Here is a 21,070-nt window from a genome sequence, read left to right as displayed (position 1 = left end):
CGCATGCCAAGATGCCTTCCCATCAGGAGATTGCGAAGCATCCAGAAGTGATGAAGCGCCGGGCTGCAGCGAAAGCTAACAGTGTCGAAGAGGAGGATGCTGTGCGTGCTCCTGAGCCAATCAGCAAGTACAAGTCGAAAGCAATCATTGACTCTGAAGAGTAATTGTTCCACGTCCCTCTTTCAATCTACTGATGGTTATTCAGCGACCAGGATGATGCGCCGGTGGCAACTTCATCGAAGAGTCGGGGGAAGCAGAAGGCGGGACCAAGGTGCGCATTTCGGCATTCTAATATCAGTGATTCCTGACGCGTCAGGGATAGTCGTGACAAGCACAGGAATATCATTGCTGACAGCGCAATGCCACCGTCGCCGCCCCCCCGGCTGGTTTACACCGTACCATACCAGCTCCCCTGCGTCGACCCATATCGCCACACTTGGTCAGAGCATGGCCAGGAGTTGGCTGTTACTGCGAGCGGCCTTTTTATCCGTTTGGCGGACAAGCATGGCTGGGTCGCATTTGCTGCAGCTGACGGAACCCTCTACCCTAATGGCGCAGATATTCTGGGTGGCCAACTGGAGGTTCCATATCGTGCAAGTGACTGGGATGAACCTATGTTGGCAAAGGAACCCGACGTTCCCAAGGTTTCCGAGAAGTCCAATGCTCACAAAAAGAAAAAGAAGACCGCGCTGAAGGCTCCAGAACCTTCCCCCAAAGAGACCAAGAAAGTACTGGTGCCCAAGGGAGCTTGCCAAATTTACACGACCAAAGCGACTAGGGCTCCAAGCGTCGAGGAGATGGAGCACACTGCTGACGAGTAGGTCTATATTGGTGCACCGACTTATCACTGATGTGTCAGGTTAGGTGGAAGAACTTCGGCGTGATACTGCCACCTAACACTAAGCGCCAAAAAGATGGTCGTCTTCCCATAGGCACCCGCCTCAACATGGTTCTTTTCTGTGACCCTCCCGAGGAGCTGACAAATCGTTACTGGCACCGCTTTGGTCGAGACTGGGGATTTTTTGAGGATGAGGTCATTATCAACTCCATCCCAGAGCTAGATGGCACTGACCAAGGCTGGTACACCATTGCTGATAACACGGGGCTTCTTAATACTTTTGGATGCTGGTATCTTGCTGCCTTTGACTGGTCGCTGAAGTGAGTTTTGCTTTGTGCCTTGGACTATATATATCATGTCTGCTTGCTATTTTTTGTATTCTCTAACAAAATGAAATGCTGGCTATCCCTGATGCATGTGAGCAGGTTACTGATCTTTGCTCAACTAGGGTCAGTGAATGTGACGCTGAATCTGAAGCAGCAAATATAAGGAAAATGCAAACTTATATTTTAGTTCTAGGAAATATCATTCTATGCTTGCTTGCATAGCTGTCTACACTCTACTGGTATGGGGTGTGATAGCCCAAAGAGCCTTGAATTGCATCAAACCGTCCCGATAGCTGATGTGTCGGTGATGGGTGGCCTGGGTAGTGATTTGGGTAGAATTGCGTGGGTGTCTGATGCATTGGTGATGGTTGGTAGAACGGCGTCAGTGAGCGACGTTCTGGTGATTCCTGATTTGGGTGTGTTGGGTAGAATTGCATGGGTGCCTGACGCATCGGTGATGGTTGGCCTGGGTAGAACGGCGTCAGTGACCGACGTTCTGGTGATTCCTGATTTGGGTGTGTTGGGTAGAATTGCATGGGTGCCTGACGCATCGGGTGATGGTTGGCCTGGGTAGAACAGCGTCAGTGACCGACGCTCTGGTAATTCCTGATGTGTGTGTGCCTGACGTGTCGGTGATGCTTGGCCTGGGTATTGCTGGGAAAATTAGTGACGGATGCACCAGTAATTGCCACACACCATTTGCTGATACATCAGGGACCTTTGTTGTGGCATATGTCGCTCTGTTGTGATCACTGAGGAGCCTGTCTCCCTTGACTTGCCCTTTCTTGCCCCCTTTCTGCCTACATTACCCAACAGGTCAGGGTCTACCAGACCATGCTCTGGATCCATTGACTCAAAGTAAACCTCCCTCCCCCGAAGCAGGGAATAAAGGCGTCTTGCTAAGGGAAGATCAAAGTTTGATGTGGCATTACCATTAAAGCGGAAATCCACTGGACGGATGAACCGAACATTATACCTGGCATAGTATGCATCAAGGTTCTCGTCATTGTAGTGGAGCTTTGGCACATTGCTGAGGGTGGGCAAAGCAGCCTCTATATAATCATAAGTCATATTCCCCGGAACATTGAGCACTCACGCAAAGACCTCTTCATCAACGAATGACACTGTGTCCGGAGCTTAGCAAGACTTGTGATGGGGGCAATAGGGTTGTCGTTCCTGAGAAACATGGACATCCTGTCCGCTTCCTCCTCAATAGTGTGACTAGGGAGTTTGGCGAGGTACCCCGTATCCTTCATAGCATAGAATTCCTGCAGGCCACCAGTAGTTATGGTAGTTGAGGTGCCAGTCTTGTTCATGGTGAGATTAGGGATGATGGTTACTGATGGCGTGCCAGTCTTCACATATAGCTTGGTGGCCTGGGTCGAAAATTAGCCAATATAGATGAAAAACAAGCAACAATGATCGTGTCAGGGATAACTGATGCCGAAGAACACTGTCGCATCAGTTACTACTGAGGCGTTCACTCAATCCGCATCAGTGACTAATCCGCATCAGTAGTCACTGATGCGGATTGAACACTGATGTTGAGTGGATGCGTCAGTAGTAACTGATGCGACAGATCCATCACTTCTGCAATCCCAACTGCGGTCAACTCACCAGTGACTCCATTTTGTACGCCAGGTCCACAATTGTACGATGATTTCCGTCTTGCAGCTTTTTCTTGGACTTGCGGGGGATATTTTTATCCTCCCTGTGTTTTCGGAGACCTTTCAGATACTAATTCTTTCTTGCTGGACTCCACTCCTTATAGTTTCGCCAGCGACCGGTTTCCGGATCAGTCCTCCGTGCAAATTCTGCATTGAGGGCAGCCTGGGTAGGGTTATCACCTAACAACCATAAGTCACCATTAATAGTGGAGCAATAACTAAACACATACCTCGTTCCCTCAGCTCTGATGCTAAACTATGCATCATGGCATTTCGGAGATTGGCTCTACGCTCCTTGGGCACAGCACTAAAGGCAAAGGCTCGAACCTCTGCCCTTGCTGCAGGAAACTCATCTACAACCTCTTCCACTTGCACGAGGATTTTTTGTTTGAGTTTCTGAAGTGCAGCCTGGAATGTGGCTCCATTACCCCCCGGCCCTGCACGGTGATGTACTTGATTGGAGGCCGCCTGGGGGTGAGAAGATGTTTGAGCTTGCATGGCTGGGTTGGCCATGGCATGAGAAGCAGAAAAAAAACCACGTTCTACCGAACACGTGGCATGGTGATGTGGTCCGACAAAAGTCAGCAAAGATCTAACATACACTCACGCATCAGGAGGGTTTGCGTCAGTAGCAGTGTTTGTCAGGACAGGTCAGTGATAGTCAGACACAAGACGTCAGTGCTTGTGGGGTGATTCAGTGATTATCACCGACTTGAAACGTCGCATCACAGTGATGATGCTACTGGTATTGCATACACCAGTGCTGTGGGTTTGTTTGTGGGTATCTGGATTGGCATTGACTGCCCAGTGATGGACATGACATTTTCATTGCTCTGAGAAGAAAAAAATTATAGCAGCTTGTTGTAGTATCCATCGCATCACTATAGGATGCACATTGCACTCTCTTAACCTTGTATTAAGCACTTTGTAAGGCCTTAGAAGTATTATGGAGGCCTGCCCGAAATACAATAATGTGTTCCCTTTATTACCAGGGAAGGTTAAATTTCAGCACAGTTTTAGTGTCGTGCAAACGAGCAAAATCCAATTGCCGTTTCAGGCTCCTTTGTCATTGAGTGAATCTTTGCACACATAAAAGCAGCATAACATTTCTGTGACACATTACAAGCTTTGGATAGTAGTCTTAAGTGCTCAGTGCATGCAGAAAGCAAATTGGTGCCCTCAATCAAGAATAAAACAATTTTCAGTAGATGTCACTGACATATACCTGACGTGTATATGACTGATTGGCTCAACTGATATTCACTGACATATGTCTGATGCAAAAATCACTGACGTTCGCAACCACGGATAGATACAAGTTAGGTCAATCCTATCACGTCAGTGATGCAATTGGCATCAGTCGGTAATGAAGTGGCCACGTGTGCCTACGTGGCTTAACCACAGAGACCACAATGCCTCCCAAACATGCCACGCTTGATGCACGTTTGGCATCTCAGCATGCAAGCAGGCAAAAGTACAACGCAAGTGCCCGGTAAGCACCACCCATGCTGCTCAAAGAAAACAATGTTGACCATGCCTGCAGTGGACGACAAGTTCGGCAGGAGGCTAATGCAGCACGCAGCCGACGGAAGGTCCGCAAGTCCTGGCTGTCACGTGTGAAAATACCTGCTATTGTGATGGAATTTGGTTCGGAACCAGAGCTGGGAGATGTCTCCTACAACTTCAAATCAGCTTTTCTTCTGGAGAATGATTTCACTCTGGAGGTGGAGCAAGATTTCACACACTGGCTTTCACTTCCCTTTGGAAGTCAGGGAGGCACCTCGGAATGTGGTTATGCACCCGATGAACTGCATGATCTTGTCTCAGGATGTCTACTCCGTCGTGACCACCAGTGGAGAGACTCATGGGCATGTCAGCTCAGAGAAGAAAGTTGGAAAAGAGCTCAGGACATTGCACGAGATGAGGTGAGGCGTCTAATGGAAGAGTGGGATAAATTATGGCAACAGAATAGCAGCTACCCACCAGCTACTCTGTCAGGTAGGGCATTCACTGCACATCAGATGTCACTGGCACGAAGAATCATGTACTTGTATTATCCAACTAAATGAGTTGACTGATGTGGGATCAGTATAGGCGTAAATTACTGATGAGGGTCAGTATGACTGGTATAACTGATGTGAGCTAAGTATTACTGAGTATGACTGACGTGGATCAGTATGACTGATCAGAGTATCACTGAGGTGAGTATGACTGACGTGGGCTCAGTATAACTGATGTGGGCTCAGTTATACTGACGCGGGCTCAGTTATACTGACGCGGGCTAATATGACTGACGTGAGCTCAGTATAACTGATGTGGGCTCAGTTATACTGACGCGGGCTAATATGACTGACGTGAGCTCAGTATAACTGATGTGGGCTCAGTTATACTGACGTGGGCTCAGTTATACTGACGCGGGCTAATATGACTGACGTGAGCTCAGTATAACTGATGTGGGCTCAGTTATACTGACGCGGGCTCCAGTTATACTGATGCGGGCTAATATGACTGACGTGAGCTCAGTATAACTGATGTGGGCTCAGTTATACTGACATGGGCTCAGTTATACTGACGCGGGCTCAGTATAACTGACGTTAGTATGACTGACATGAACAAGTTCATTCCTGTTGTCATTTACTTACTACTCTAAGTGTCTACTGCAACTAACGCTGCAGCTATTACTTCCCCAATAGTATCTTCATCCTCCTCAATCTCTTCTCCCTCTTGAGCATCAGCTTCAGCTGCACCTGCAGCAGTCAACACAACTTCCTGTGTGAGGCCATACTGGTTATAGACAGTAGAATCATACCCATGCTCAGTTGTGTGTAGGGGAGCTGCACCTGCTGGCCGACTGACAGGAGCCTCAAGCCTGCTTTGATCAACACTGATCCCTGGTTGCACAATCCAGTGAGGTGCACCTAAATCCAATAGTAACAGGAGGTTCCTGTGATGCATATCATCAAAGCGCTCCCTATCAGCACGCTGGAGGTAGATATGGAATGCAAGTCCAGGATTGTGATCAATATTTCTGAGATGGTTCTCGTAGGCTTTGAGGAAATGGCTTTCATCATCCATCCAAGTCCAGAGACGCTGAACCTCATAGTGCAAGCGGGTTATCTCTTCATGGGCACGCTTGAGCTTGAAGTGCAAGTCCATAGCCTGGCGAGCTGGCCCACCTGGTTGCGACCAGGGCTGTTCTCGGATATCAACACGACCATCACGTAGGAGATCAAAGTCGGCAACAAAGCTCATATTGGTCAAGTCGTTATCCGTGAAGGTTGGGCGCGGGGGAGACAGGGCAACTGCAGCAGCATTATACTGAGCTAAATGTGTCGAAATTGTTTTTGAGCGGCGCTGGACAGCCTTATGGACATGCTGTCGCAGGCTATAACCTGAGGAAGAGTTAATTGACTGACGATCACTGGCACGTCAGCGACTCCTATCGTATCAGTGACAGATAAGAAGTGCATCAGTAATGTGGCCAACGTCAGTAATGGACTGACGAGTTATCTCTGTCACTGACACAATAGAAGTCGCTGACGCATTAGCTAGGACTTACCAGTGCCAGGTAGATGCATTCGGGCAACCTCAAAGTGGTGTGCCACTACATCACTCTCCAGGGTATCCAGAGCCTTATGGTACTGACGGAGCCTGACCAGTTCTGCAGCCTCCTTGTACTCCTCACTCTCTGGATTCCACCGCTCTGTCCCCAGAACACGCTCCAATCGCTGAACCTCATCAAGAGCTCGGTCATTCTTCTCCTTGGCATGCCGACGCTGGGTTTCGAGGCGTTGTGTGATTGAAACAGATTGATTATAGTCGCCTGCTTCAATGATAGTGTCTGGGCTATCTGCTTTGACTCTGTCCCACACCGCCCTTGCAAAACTGTCAGTCTACAATTCCAGTCACTAATAGGAGTAAGACATACTGAGTAGATGCTAGTTTGAGTAATGCATGATAGTACTCCATCTTTGTGGTCTCTACTGGTAGCTCCTTTTGAAGGCCAGCTAGGAATGTATGCTCAGCCTGGATCCAGTTATCAAGCTCCTCTCTTGGTATTCCAAGTTGAACAAGAAGACGCCCAAGTACAGGTTCTTGTGCCAGGATTGACACCGCGTCCTTGTACTTAGTTACTAACAGCTTGGCTAGGATAATACATATCAGCAAAAAGCACTTGACTTTAAAGATAGAAAGGAACATACAGAGGCCGCCATAGGCATCCCTTTTGTTGGCATGTTCTACATACTGTGCAATAGTCTGCTGACGGTGGAAGCGAGTAGCAGTGCGAGTGGTTGAAACAAGGTTATTGGACTTGGAAAACCAAGCCTCACATCCTTCAAAGAATTCCAGACCAACCCCAGATCGATACCTTGGAAGATTGAGGCATTGACAGATGCGTGAGTGACCAGTCCCATGGAAGGAGCCAACCAAGAACTGTAGTCGTTGTGTGTGCGCCAGAGGCCCAAGAACAGGATGAGCCCTGACTGCTTTACCAAAGGTGCACCCAATATCATAGCCAAAAGCAATTGACCGGTTCAGAGTCCTGGCCATGTGGTTCACAATAGCAAAGCCGTATTTGAACCTACAAACACATGCATCAGAAAGACCATATCACTGATGCCGTAGCTAATGCCTGACGCATCGGAGTTCACTGACGCATCTGAGCTACGGTCTGACGCGGCGGTGGCGTCAGTGAGTTCCGACGCGTCAGGAACCACTGACACATCAGGACCATTTGAACTTACATTTCGCCACTCCGAACCATATCAACCAACTTGAAGCCGAAATTGTGCCGACAGAGACAGGGCATCACTCCAGTCTCCTCGTAAGCCTGTTGCGCCAAGGCAGTGATATTTTCCTGCATATTCTTCCAGTGCTCGTCAGGGCAGTGTGGTTCTTGGCCTGGTTGATAGTCTGCATTGCGTAATTCATCCTCATAGGCAGCTTTCAGAGCATCAATGTTTTCCTTTGCCTACCGGTCAACCTCAGCTCGATCAAGGAAATAATCCCCTGGTGCTTTACGGTCATCAAGCCGCTCCTGTCGTATGCCTGTATTGAAACGCTTGAGACTATTGTTGCCATCAAGTGTACACTCGATTTCAGGATCTAGTGGTGTCTCTCCTTGGAGACAGTATTGGCATGAAGGGCAAGTGTTCTGAATACGCCAATTGGGAGCATCACGGCCAAGCGCAGCAGCAGCACGGGTATCAGCAGCAGCCCGAATATCAAGATATGCATCGAAGGCAGCGCGAAAGAGAGCAGGGAAGTTGGAGTTGCAGTGGACCGCGTGCATGTCACATAAGGCCCGACAGAATGCCTGGATTCCAAGACGTGGGCAGCGAAGGGAAAGAGAGCGATACATTTCAAGGGCACGAACTGTGACAACAGTGTTGATGGTTTGAACTGTACAGGGAAAGAGACCCATCCGCACGTAGCATGCAGCCAGAGTCATTCCAATGCTTGGGACTTTGAGATGAGCCATCCGTGTTCCTTAAAAGAAACGTGAGAGAGAATGAATGGGACCTTGATCAGGACATACCAAAGAGGTCCACTACATGAACTTGTGTGGTTGCAGAACCACCAATTGAGGTCCATTGTTGCTCCCATGGGGCCTTAGCACATGCAGGATCAGCCCTCCAATCCAAATAGGCATCTGTCATGCGATTTCTTTCGCGCCGGAAGCCATCAACCAGCCTTTGGATTCGATCACTGCGGTCTCGGGTTTCTGAGCTCCTAGTAACAGTATTCAGTGTACTGGTTGACCGACGCGTCAGCGATATATGCCACATCAGTGTATACCATCAACGTGTCAGTATCACACGTGTCAGTGATACACACATCAGTGATACGCTGACGCATCAGTAACATGACATACCTTAGAGTGCTCATCATATCGTCCATCAACCTGCGCCCCTCTTCTTGCTGTGCCTCTCTCTGACGAGCCTCATCCTCCATGATTTGATCCATCGCAAATTCAATCTGGTCAAAGCTAGGACCAGCATCCGGATCCTCATCATCATCTGAGAAAGCACCACTACGACATGCTTCCTCATAATCTCTCTGGGCCTGTGCTGAGAGGAGGGTATTTCAGCAGTATCCTTGAAGGAAGTACTATTACCACACCTGCATATGCTGCCTCTTCTGCTGCTTTGGCCCGCTCTTGTGCTTTGCGACTGTTCTCAGCAATCTGGGTGATTGATTGGATTGGGGGGAGAACAGTTGACAGCCCTCCATCTCGCTTGTGTCTCTTCCCTCCCCCTTTTCTTGGTGCCCGCTCTTGACCATTGAAGTTACGAGAGGCACTGGATAGTGTATTGGAGAAGTTCACTGGCATGGTGGTGAGATGACAAGCTTGATGATCATGAGATTTGACATCTGACATGGATGTCAGCCAACTTGATAAAATCCCTGATTCATATGAAATCTCTGACGCGCTTGATATCACTGACACCAAGAAATGCTGATGCATCAGTGATTGTAAATATTGACAAGAATTTCATGTTCTACCCATCCCTAATATTCACCCCACCCTTGACCATGGCCACCCCATGGATTCCCAGACCTTGTCCGTACATTTTGAGAAATAGATAAGACTTGGTCCTTCAAGAAAGCAAGAGCATCATCAAGTGAGCTTGCCTCAGAAAAACCAGTGAAAAGGCCTGCAAGCTTGAGATCATATGCAGCACACTGTGCAAGGTTCCTTGTTCTTAGTCAATGATATGTCTGCAGATTAAGGGGACACACTGACCTATCATTGAGGATGCGCACCTCATTCTTGCCTGAAACCACCCAGAGAGAAGCTGGATGGATTGGCTCTGCAACAGGCAAATGTTCCTTGACTGTGGGTGCTAGTTGCCTGGTGCCAGCCTGGGGGGATGCAGGTGGGGTTGTTGTTCCACTAAGTGTGGGTTGAGGCAAAGGGTAGACTCTGGGTGGAGCTGATCCTTTGATGGCCATGAGCTCGAGCAGAGGGGGAGGGATAGGACCAGGGTGCTTCTCTCTAAAGATTGCCTGTGCCACCTCAGAGATAGCAGTGTAGTGGTCACATGAAAAGGGAATGCTTGTCTGAGATCCCCAAGCAGCCAAGGCCTCCTCACTTGAATAGATAGTATCAGTAACAAGAGAGAGTAAAGCAACAATAGCGCACAACGAGGTATAGACCCCCGCCTGCGGCCCCTTTGAAACCTTGAACCAAACAGATGGTGACTTTAAAACATTGTGTGTCCTGTTTTCGTAGACATCCTCCCAGATATCAGAGTATAAGTGGAGAAGATCTTGATCGGTGGGAGCGTTCATGAGTGCTTCAGATGAGCTGTCACGCATTCTTCATGTGTCGTGTATCACTGATCTACCTAACGATCACTTACGCAAAACAGCAGATTCCCTGACGCATCAGACTACTGACGCAACTGATTTCACCTGACGCCCAATCACTTATGCAGCTCTGGCGCTCGACACTTGGGGTCTAAAAGAGATGCATCACGGACTTGCCTTTCTGAGAAGGAAGCTGATGGTGCACGACAGGTGTTGTAGATCGTACTCGCTAAAGGCTAGTTAGCCATTACCATGACCCCCTTGGCAACAGCTAACTAGCTGTAGTATTGGGGTAGTGTAGGTGAGTCTGGTTAACACGACTCCACCTGCTGTCAATGGGGGCGTCAAACGCAAGCGCGAGGAACTTCTTGAAGATGAAGGCGGGGATTTGGAGTCGATGCGCTACGCTCCTCGGCCACGCACGGGTCAACATGGCTGGGGCTCGTGGCGCCGCCCTTTCTGGAGCTGTCGCGGTGAGTCTCCGAGCCCACTCATGCCATTACTGGTTCACCAACTGTTTTTGCAGAGCGCACTGAGCGCCACCCGCGGTTCTTTGGTGAGAAGAACATCGTGCTCCGTGTCGGGTCCATGGTCTACGAAGTCGGTCTCGCTCTTTCAGGTCAGACTGGTGGCTTGAATTCGTTATAGGTACCCCAACACATACTCGCTCCTGATTACGAAACAACGACTTTTTCGAGGAGATTGAATGAACCAGCGACAGAGGATAGCCCGCTTGTACTGAGTCCCGAAGACGCCTGCGGGCTGGACGCATTTCTGGAATTGGAGTATGACAAGTAAGTCGCCGTCACTCTCTGCCAGTGTGGCAGTGTTCCCAGTTGACAACTTGGTCACAGACGCAAATGCGATAACAAGCGAACCCCTGCGGATCTCGAGACATTCATGCAAGCATACAAATTCGCCCACACCCACCAAATCCAGAACAGGGTCAGCTGGACTCCCGAAATCATGCACCACATTCTCCTTGGGCATCCCTCCAAAAAAGCCCGCCGACGCTCTCCCACACGACCAGTTCCCGCCACAGCTTTGCGTCAAACTACTCCGCTTCCTTCAAGGTATCCAGCTCTTCAACGAATTTGGCGTTCAGAAACAACTCGAGCGCCGCCTCGAGGCAACACTAGTCGACTACGTGGCAGACGACACCATTTCGCTGCCCCGGGCAGTCGAAATGGCGGAGTCCAATGACTTTCAACGGCTGCTGGGGGAGGTCTACTATGTCACCCTCTGCAAGCTCATCAAGACCCAGCCCGCGGATACGCTATTAACCCCCATAAGATTCAACGCTGACGGTCTCGACGCCACCCACGAGCGCAGACTGCGCGATGGCCACTTCTCGCTAACTACTTGTGCTCAACGTCTAGCGCAGGAGTTGCGCGAGCACAGCTGCCCGCCGCGTTATGCCAATGCCCCGGTCGCACGATGCCGGTGTCTTTTGGGCAGCCAAGAGTGGCTAGCCAGGTTGCTCAGCTTCGGCCCAGACCTCCGTGCTTTCCTCAATTGGGCAGAGAAGAACGGCGCCAACGCGCCGCGGGAGTGCGTAGAAATGTTGAAGAAGCTGCGCGAGGAGCTGGATTGCACACTTTGTTTCGGATTTACCTTCAACTTGAAGTTTTCGATTCCAAACTCTCGGATCACTGTATTACTATCAGTATTAGTTGCCAGGAACTGTACAATAGACATGAATGCGTGGTGTGGACTCGTGGTAGGCTACGACGCAAGGGATTGAACAAGGGAGAAACAGGTGCATCTTCAATGGGGACTCGCGATCGGAAACCAACCCAACGCAGATTTAAGCGCTAAGCTTATGTCGACGACATCGATGTAGTCTTCGCCCAGGATTGATAAGTAGTAAAGTACCATCCCAGTCATATGGACAGCTACGATGTAATGAGTCTACAACAGCCTCAGATATCAGTATAAGAAGTATCACATCGTAAACATGCGTTGTTTTGATCATGACTGCTCTCAGTTTTCAGGCACCAATGGAAAGCCTGAGGGCATGAGCTCTTGTAGGTGTCCGAGGGCGTGTTCGTTGCGGTACACGAACCGAGAAAATCAGATGAAGCGCTGCAAGCCTGGTTAGCACAAGCACAAACCAAGCCCCGAATAACGCACATTCCCTCCCATTTAAGTAATCTTTATGCCCCTGCCTTCTCCCACTACCACGTTGCGTGACGCTCCTGCTTTCGAGCATTAATGGTCATAGGTGGAACCATTAAAGAATGGGTCTTGACTCTTCAGTCTCGCATCGCCAGCATAACGCGGGAGGCTATAGCTCGTCAGTGCCAGGGCAAATAGGGAGCACATCTACGCACCGCATCTCCATGTGTTGCTCAGGTTTCGTTCTCCTACTTTTTCGGCGAGGTCAAGCTGCAAATGCGGCAAGCGACTAATCAGCACAAGCACGAGGGTAAGCAGGATAACGAACATTCTCTGCCGGTCCCTCGTTGGCTATCCTTTCCGGTCTCCAACGACCCACTCGTTCTTTGTCGACACCTCAATTTACTCCATTGAAGTCGGGACGCTATCGGGTCAGGTGAGCAGGGGAAAATGGATGGCCTAGAGTGTGGGAGGACAAGTGAACCAGTCTTTGCTTATGCGGAGAAAGAGCCGCGCAGAGTAAGCAACGGATGCACAAGTCTGAGGCGCAGTCGGTAGTATGGGTCTATAATGCTTGTGGTTGCCTTGAGGTCAAGTCGTACTGTCGTAGTGCGGAAGAGAAAGTGTCACACCCGGGCCTTTCACCTTTGCATTCCTCCCGCAACATGTCAATGCCTCCGCGCCGGAGCGTCTATCTGAGGCAGAACTGCCAGCCGACTGTCCGCAGATGCTGTTTCCTCTGGCGCTGACCGCGACCCGCGCAATGGCTCAACCCAACGAATGCAACGACATCCACAACTGTCGCCTGCTTTTCGACATCGTCTGGGGCTGCCTCGCCACCATCTTCTTGTGCATCTGGGTCTCCGTCCACCCAAACGTGCCCCCCTCCAAGCGCCAAACGACCCTCCGCGACTGCTAGCCTCCGAGACAGAGCAGCGTGGTGGCTCGCTGAATGTAATCGCACATTGTCGCAGCGACTAAAGCTGATGGCCGTGGCCCTCGTTGCGCCAGAGCTCATTGTCGGCTTCGCGGCAAAGCAGCTCATCATCGCGCGTCTCTTTTCTCGAGGTGAGTTTGCAGCATTCAAATGTCTTTTGTGTGTGTTAGACGGTGACTTCACCGCCAGAATACGACATGTCGCTTACTCACGGGTTTTTCCTCGTTATGGGCGGCTTCTCTGATGCCGACGGCCATCCCATCGTTACCAGAAGCCAGCTCTCAGTGGCAAATGTGGTGGAAGGAATTCGAGCCATCGACGTGGAGAAGATTGAGGAGAAGAGCAAAGGGGACCTGTTGTCGAAAACCATCACTCTTTGCCAAGCAAGCTGGTTCATTGTGCAATGCATCGCACGAAGAGCCCAGAGTCTTCCACTGACCGAGCTTGAAGTTGCGACGCTGGCATTCTCCACAGTCAATGCATTGACGTGGCTGCTCTGGCTTTGGAAGCCACTCGACGTTCAGAGCCCAATCGGACTCACAGTGCAGACAAAACCCCAGGGCCATGTTGGGGACAGACCCTACCCCTTCGGGACCACGTGGCTTATCCGATTCGGCTGCATGTTGACTGGTATCTTTGTCGCTGACGACTACGATCCTTTCTCGAACTCTTCAGTGCCAACATTCTGGTGTGCAGCCGAATCATTTGAAGATCACTTCTCCAACCAAACCGCCACGGCTGTGGTAATCCAGTTCCTGCTTGGGTCTGTGTTTGGTGGCATTCATTGCGCCGCATGGGCGCTGGTGTTCCCCTCTATGGTCGAAATGTGGCTGTGGCGCGCGTCTGCTTTGGTGATCACAGGACTGCCCATTATCTTCCTCGTTGTCGGAATGATCCCCGAGCGGGTGTACTTCATTCCTCTCAGCGCGTCATGGCCTACAGCTTTGGACATATTCGCGGTCTCTATGATCCTCTTTTATTCGGTTGCGCGAGGTATCCTACTCGTTCTGCCATTTACGACTCTGCGCTCTCTGCCCATCGCAGCCTTCGTAGATATCAATTGGAGCGTGTATATTCCTCACCTATGATCATAATGCACCTCCCCCAATCCAAGAGTCAAATTGGGCAACGTCGCAGCGGAGCAAAAACCGGGTTCAGGGTGCCAATTGTCCTCTCATTTATGCTAAGATCTATGGTATTACTGTGCGGGAGCCTGACCCAACAATGCTTCACAGAGTGTTGTGGGGGAGCGACTGGTAGGTCGTTGGCCTGCGGCACACACAGAGCGCTTATTTGGGAGGAAAAACGTCTGAAAAGGGCAGAGAAAATGGAGACGGAGAAAGTAGGTTTGAATGCCGTTGAGGGGGACATGAAAGAAGCAGAAGACACTTTACACACTCAGACAGCGTATAATCGAGCTCAAAACACGTGTGATTCACCACATACTACAGAGATTCATGGGCCTAAATACTGGTCGATTAATAAAAAGACGCCTGAGTATCGAGCGACTTACTCTATCCAGCCCACAAAATACCTCCCTGTTCTTCTCAGGCCAAATCATACGTGCGGAATGCAAGGGCACTCGGATTAGTTCGACAATGGAAAGGGTTTCCGTTTGACATTCTGCGGGCGGACTGATTGGAAAGGAATGAATGATTGGAAAGGAATGAAAGCGAAAGGCTGCAGACTAACTTGAGCACGAACACAGATAAAACATCAGATAACCCGCATTCCCTCCCATTTGATCTTTGTGTGTGTTCCCTTCTGCCATCGCCTTGCTGTCTGACGCTCCAAAAGAGTGGGCTCACGGTCCGACATGACCAGCAGAACGAGGCCATTAGCTGCACACACTAGTCAGCGCCAGGGTAAATAAGGAGCGCATCTAAGTTTACGCACCGCATCTCCAGGTCTTGCTTAGGTTTTGTTCTTGGACTTTGTGGGCAAAGAGGGAGGACAAGCTGCAAACGAGCGAATGGTCAGCGCAAACACAAAGGTAAGCAGGATAGCGCACATTCTAATTTCTATGCCATTCCTTGCTTGGCAATTCCTTTAATCTCCAACGGCTTGCTCATTTCTCTTCCGGAATTCGATTCATCGCACGAGTGTTACCCTAGCTCAGTTATCGGACCGTCGACGTTCTCCAATGGGGGCTTGAATCCCCTGGGGGTCAAAATCGCTTGAAGTGGTAAACGTATGATGATATCAAGAAGCAGCGGGCGAGTGCACGGCAAAGAGCCGCACAGAAAAGCTGAATAGCAGTAAGATAAGAGCGAGAAACGCTGAAGTAGACCAGAAGGAATACACACCTCGCTTCAGTGACTCTATCGTCACCGACAGGCGCCAAGCCGCTGCGCGTTTCCAGCGCTCCTCTTTGCGTAGAATATTTGGAGTTCGTTGGAGCCACCCATAAGCAGGGAAGGGAGAGCGTGCGACGAACGCCCAACACGGTTGGTGGTATGGTCAAGACGAAAGAGTGTGATGTGTGACATTCTTGAGTCTTGACTACAACAACGCCTGTGGAAGACGAGACATCTCGCCGCCATCCTTTTGGCTCCCGAAATACATCGAAGGACGTGTTGGAGCTCTCCTCTGCGCCTCTGTCTGCAGAAGTAACTGCGTTTTTACTTAGGTTCCAAATTGTACTAACAGTGCTAATACTAGTACACAAGGCACCTTTGCTCTGCGATTGTCACCACTGCGAGACGTCTTAAGTATTTATGTATGGATACTGCTACGCCAAAGCCTCCGCTGCGCTTTCGTTTCTTGCTGGATCTCGGCAACGCAATGAGCCCCTGGATTCGACTCGAAGTTCTCTCCGCGATGAAGCAGAACAAGTGAAGAAGACCATCGCAGAGCTTCAAATGCAACTATCAAAACTAGAAGATCGGCTCGAGGTGATCCAGGACACGCTCTCCACTGTCGTCTACCCAATCAACACGCTCCCGCCTGAACTGCTCAGCCAGATATTTACAGCGGCTGTGTCCGCCTCTCCGCGTGGCGATGTTAATTTCACGCTGCTGCAGATTACCGCAGTTTGTAGGCGATGGCATAGTGTTGCAATTGCGGACCCACGCTTGTGGACCAAGCTATCCTACTCCATCGACGGACTCGACAAGCGTGATTTGCTTTTTGAACGCTTCTTACGCCGTGCGCGAGGGCTACTGATCGATTTCTCTAGCGGGGGAGAAGACAATTGGAGTAGCCTCCCTCCCTGCCTATTTGATTCAGCTTCCCAGTGGCGCGAAGCATTTCTTGCGACCACACACTGGCCCGCGCTGTCGCCTGTCGACTGTCCACATTTGACCAGACTGACACTCAATATTGGGAGTTCTGTGCTCGAATCCGGTCTCCCCTTGGTGCTCGACGTACCTCATCTCCGCGAGCTGTCGATTAGCATCCCAAACTTGGTCAGACAACTTACACTTCCGGCCCACCAGCTGCGCAAGCTGACGATCACCGGGACAGCAACCCATGAGGAAATCGCGTTCATGCTTCTGCCCCTCGTCGCGCTGGAGGAGCTCGTGCTTGGCGAAATCTCCGATCCCGTGGACGCCCGCGATTTTCCCATTCGCATGCCACACTTGTCATCGCTATCGCTGCTGGGCATGGAGAGCTGTGTCATCCTCCAGAGTCTCGTCTCTCCCGCCTTGACGACGCTGCACCTAGGCGACTTCGATTGCACCGATGTCGGCGAGCAATTGCACCCCTTTCTCCGCGACTCTCCTGCACGAATAACCACACTTGTAGTTTCCCCGCCGGACTACGCTGGCTTCGGCTTCCTGCTGTACCACCACGGGGAAAAGTTCACCTCAGTGACACACCTGAAGTGTACAGCGCCGGCGATAGAAATGGGCCACAACACACGGAACACCTGCACGGATATGCTTTCCCGCACCCGCAATCTTCCCAACCTCGGAAAATTCACCCTCGTCGTGCCTTCCGGCCCGGCACACATTGACCCGTTTGTCGACGGACTCGCCCGCCGGGCCGCTAATTTCGACAGCGCGGAGGAGGGGGAAATGAAGCTCACCGAACTGGTTGTTGAATTCACGCCGCATGATGGAGCAACTCTCGAACACTTGCGCGCCTTGAAGCGACTTCAAAAGAGCACCGCTATCCAGATTTCCGTGCCTGGCGGATGTCCGACAAGGAGCGCATGGAGCTCGTAGTTCAATTGCATTATGTCTACAGAGTCTTTCGATGTAATGCTCTCACTATCCGCAGATTACTAGTACTCACACAAGCAAGGTGTAATATGTACAACGGACGAACGAAAGCGTGCAAGCAGAACAGCAGTAACATCAAGTAAGACAACGAGAATGGCTGGTATTGTAGCAAAATATCAGTACAAGAGACAAACGAAAGAGGGCAAATAAAAGTACCATCCTAGAGTACAGAGTGAATGAAACGATCACGGCAAGAGTAAGATCCTAGATCGAATCAATCATCGTGAATAGGGCAGCAAAAAAAAAGATTGCGACTCACTCAAGGCAAAGCACTAGCGAGATGAAGAATTTCGCGCTCGTAGTCTTTGACGGTGGCCTCAAAGGACCACCAGTCCATGGTCCATCCTCGTTCTATGCGCCGCCAGCGTGGCATAGCGCTTCAAGCAACGACAGCCTCCTTACTCCACAATGATCCCGACAGGAACACGCCCAACGACGGCCTTCTGGCTCGCGTACATCCACCAAAAGAATTGTGTCGAAGTAAATTGGTGTGGTTCATCAAGGGATACACTTGCTCGAGCGACATCTGTCGCATTTGTCGAGAATTTTCGAAGCCCGTGGAAGGCACGCGGCACGTGACTTGGTATCTTGGGACGGAGCCTGACAAGTAGTAAATAGTCCCGGGAGGTGGAGGGTGGAGGAATTTGGAGAAGTTAGCGAGGAGGAATTTGTGGGGCTGTTTGGTCGTGGATGAGGGGATGTCCAGACGGTCTAGTTGCGTGCGCCAAGTCGAAAAGTACCTGTCTTTGCAGACAAGTGGGCGGGTATAAAGCAGCGGCACATGAAAATGAGCCCCACACGCCAAATTAGCGCTTGTCCATATTGACATAGTCCACTGTGGACCTTCAAATCATTTGAAGTCGTTGTCGTGGATTGCCTGGCACAAACACTTTAGACTCCATCTGCGAAAGTGCCGTTACGCACTTGTAGTATTTGTCTATAACCCCACTTCAAACCACCCAAACCGCCGTTTCCAAAGGTGAGCTGCGAAAGCCTGAGCCAGTCAGCAAGGTCAAAGGAAAGAGTGGAACAGACACACCAGATTGAGCGATAGCGATGAGCATGGGGTGCAACAGTTCAGAGAGAAGAAGGCGCGGGCATTGGGCAAGAGTCGTAAACTTTCGCTGGAGCTGTTTTAAGTCGGCTTTCTATGTAGCGGGTCAGCACGAATAGGAGGAATGAAGAAGAAGAGGAACGCTTATTGCCACTTTGTACTCGTAGTCCATCCGGCATTTCCTGACCGTTACAGCCGCGGCGAGATGGTCGGCGAGAGCAGGCAAAACAAGCCTCTTGGAGGACCTTTCCACCAGTGGCGGTGGCGATGAGCGAGAACAGTTATGTATGCGGCATGCTCGTTGTGGAGAAGAGCCTACGCGCTTAGCAGGACACGGAACTCTTGATAATCGTTGTGCCAAAGTTGCTGCGCGGGCTTATCCGGAGGGCGAAGGGAAGACGATGGGAAGCTCGAGTGAGTAATCAGAGTACTGAGCGCCGAAAGAGCTGGGACAACGCACCAATCCCCTCAAGCAACTCGCCATGTCTTCTACTCCTCCTTCTTCAACCCTTCTCTGCGGGAACTATGCTTTCCAGCAGCAGGTTACTTCTCTTCAACTCCATCGTAGGCGCGTTTTGAGCTGGAGGGAGGCCGGCTTGGTCGACGACATGAGAGTGCAGGGAAAGAACGGATGGTGGTGATGTCACACCAGATCCTGCTCTCGTTTCGCCAACGACAAAACACTGCTAACTTGTGTGCTGCTGGGATACGCCCTTCTCAAACAGCCATTGTCCCTTCAGAACTGGAAGCTGGATGCCGCCGGATGGAGGAAGGGTCAATCACCCACAATCGACGCCCATTACGCAGCATCTCTCCATGCTCCCTTCCGAAATCTGGCTGGAGATATTCAATCGGCTCCCTCTAGAGTCCATTCCGTCCATCTTTATGACCAATCGTACCTTTTCTGTGCTAGCGCGACCGTTGCGCTTCTCCCACTTTAACTTCATGCCGTTTACATCGTCGTTGCTGGAATACCACATACCGACCCCAGCCGAGCCAGAAAGGCTCGAGTTCTGGTGCTCCGAGCGCATTGCACCACTCGTCCGCTCCTGTCCAATCCGGCCTTGGCTACCATTCCCAATGCGCTTGAACAACGCCACAGAAGACAACTCCAATGCCGCCTTCGGCCTGCTGACGACTTTCTTGTCAAAAATCGAGTGGTTCGAGCGGCTGGAGTCCCTCGAGCTCGTTGATGCACCGCTCACAGACCCTGAATTCCGGAAAATCTTCTACTGTTTACCCAGTCTCCGGACCCTCCAGATCGAGCATATTTCGGGGCCATTACCAAGTGAGGCGGCGGTCTCCCAAGCCCTCCCGCTTGCTCAACTCCGGAACTTCTCGTTAACCAGTGACTACAGCTATCCCAACGGCGGCGATGACCTTGCCCCATATCTACCATTGCTCAATCCCTCCACGCTCCGTCGACTGACACTTTGCTGTACATTGCCCGCTGGGGACACGACCCTCGACTCCATCGCCACATTTCCTCAAATCACGCATCTCTCGATTGCTGCCAAGAATGATACTTGCTTCAGCGCTTTACTGCGCAAATGTTCGAACATCCAAGAACTCCACGTTATTGGCGACGTGGATGCTGCTCAAGCTGCGGACGTGGTCAATGGGTTTGGGGCGACGCTGGCTTGTGTCAAAAAGCTCTCCACAGTGTCTCGTCAATTGATGGAGGCCTTTATTCGGCGCGCCACGCAGCTTCGCATCCTCTTGTGCAACTACTCGTACTCTTGGAGAACAGAGAGGGAACCATTTTTCTCCTTCATTCTATCGCACCGCCTTCAAAGTGCATCCTTATCGCTTCTTGATGTGCATGTCGGGCTCGTCCGGCCTGACGGCTTCCAACTGCTCATGAACTCCTTTCCCGCTTTGAAGCATCTGGCATTACGTGCCATGCCACATATGGATGAAACAACACCAGACGGACACAGTGTAGTATGTCGCCTTGTGTCCCCCCTCCTGAGCAGAAACACTAAATCCACGTAGGCTGTAGTCTATCTTGAAGAACTTGCCTCTATCCCCGCCACGCTTACGCCGACACTGCAGACCCTTTTCCTTACCTGGCCATCCAGTCGCCGCGGCCATCTTCAAGTTCCTGGCCTCACCGTGGAAAATCTTCGCGCCACTCTGCAATCCATCACGCAGCGATATCCGACACTCAACGCCCTTGGTGTCGATGCCGGCTCTTTCGTGTTCAGATGGGAGCGAAATCAGATTTGGGGTCTCCAGGAGGAATACGGCATAGATCAAGATGACGGTGAGTTGCCTCGCAAGTTGTATGTTCTCCGCGTCTAATATTACTGGTGGTTGAAAAAGACATGCATCTTAGGCATATTCGTGATCGTCTCAACAATATGTGGGAGGATATTGAGGCGGAAGAGTTGAAAAGCGAGGAAAGCACTTAACTTGAAGGTAATAATACTATGTAGCAGGTGGGTCTTCAATGGCGGTTCGCTCGGAGTAAGTACTGGATGATGTCGGTAGCACAAAAATAAGTATGTAGGTAGCCTAGTAGCAAAGTACACAATAGATTCCAAGACGAAGTACAGAATGGTTTCCGGAAAAGCGTGCTAGCTGAGAC

The 21,070-nt window shown here is 50.7% G+C and overlaps 3 protein-coding genes across 3 annotated transcripts; all 3 read left to right on the top strand.

Moving 5' to 3' along the window:
* Positions 1 to 13,026: 13,026 nt before the first annotated feature.
* On the top strand, positions 13,027 to 14,288 carry MIND_01376600 (uncharacterized protein; the record flags this gene model as incomplete). Its single annotated transcript, XM_037370186.1, has 3 exons — positions 13,027 to 13,112; positions 13,156 to 13,331; positions 13,390 to 14,288. 3 exons carry the CDS (start codon positions 13,027 to 13,029, stop codon positions 14,286 to 14,288), a joined length of 1,161 nt encoding a protein of 386 aa, XP_037213187.1.
* Positions 14,289 to 15,917: 1,629 nt separating this feature from the next.
* MIND_01376500 (F-box domain-containing protein) lies at positions 15,918 to 17,369 on the top strand (the record flags this gene model as incomplete). The annotated part of the gene is made up of 1 exon (XM_037370185.1): positions 15,918 to 17,369. One exon carries the CDS (start codon positions 15,918 to 15,920, stop codon positions 17,367 to 17,369), a length of 1,452 nt encoding a protein of 483 aa, XP_037213186.1.
* A 1,864-nt stretch (positions 17,370 to 19,233) lies between these two features.
* Positions 19,234 to 20,894, top strand: MIND_01376400 (uncharacterized protein; the record flags this gene model as incomplete). Its single annotated transcript, XM_037370184.1, has 3 exons — positions 19,234 to 20,424; positions 20,476 to 20,765; positions 20,819 to 20,894. The coding sequence occupies 3 exons, from the start codon at positions 19,234 to 19,236 to the stop codon at positions 20,892 to 20,894; spliced, it is 1,557 nt and encodes a 518-aa protein (XP_037213185.1).
* Positions 20,895 to 21,070: the final 176 nt, after the last annotated feature.

This window comes from Mycena indigotica (assembly GCF_014461135.1).
Source record: "Mycena indigotica strain 171206Taipei chromosome Unknown Mind.scaff0017, whole genome shotgun sequence".
NCBI lineage: Eukaryota > Fungi > Basidiomycota > Agaricomycetes > Agaricales > Mycenaceae > Mycena > Mycena indigotica.
This window is presented reverse-complemented; position numbering and strand designations above follow the sequence as displayed.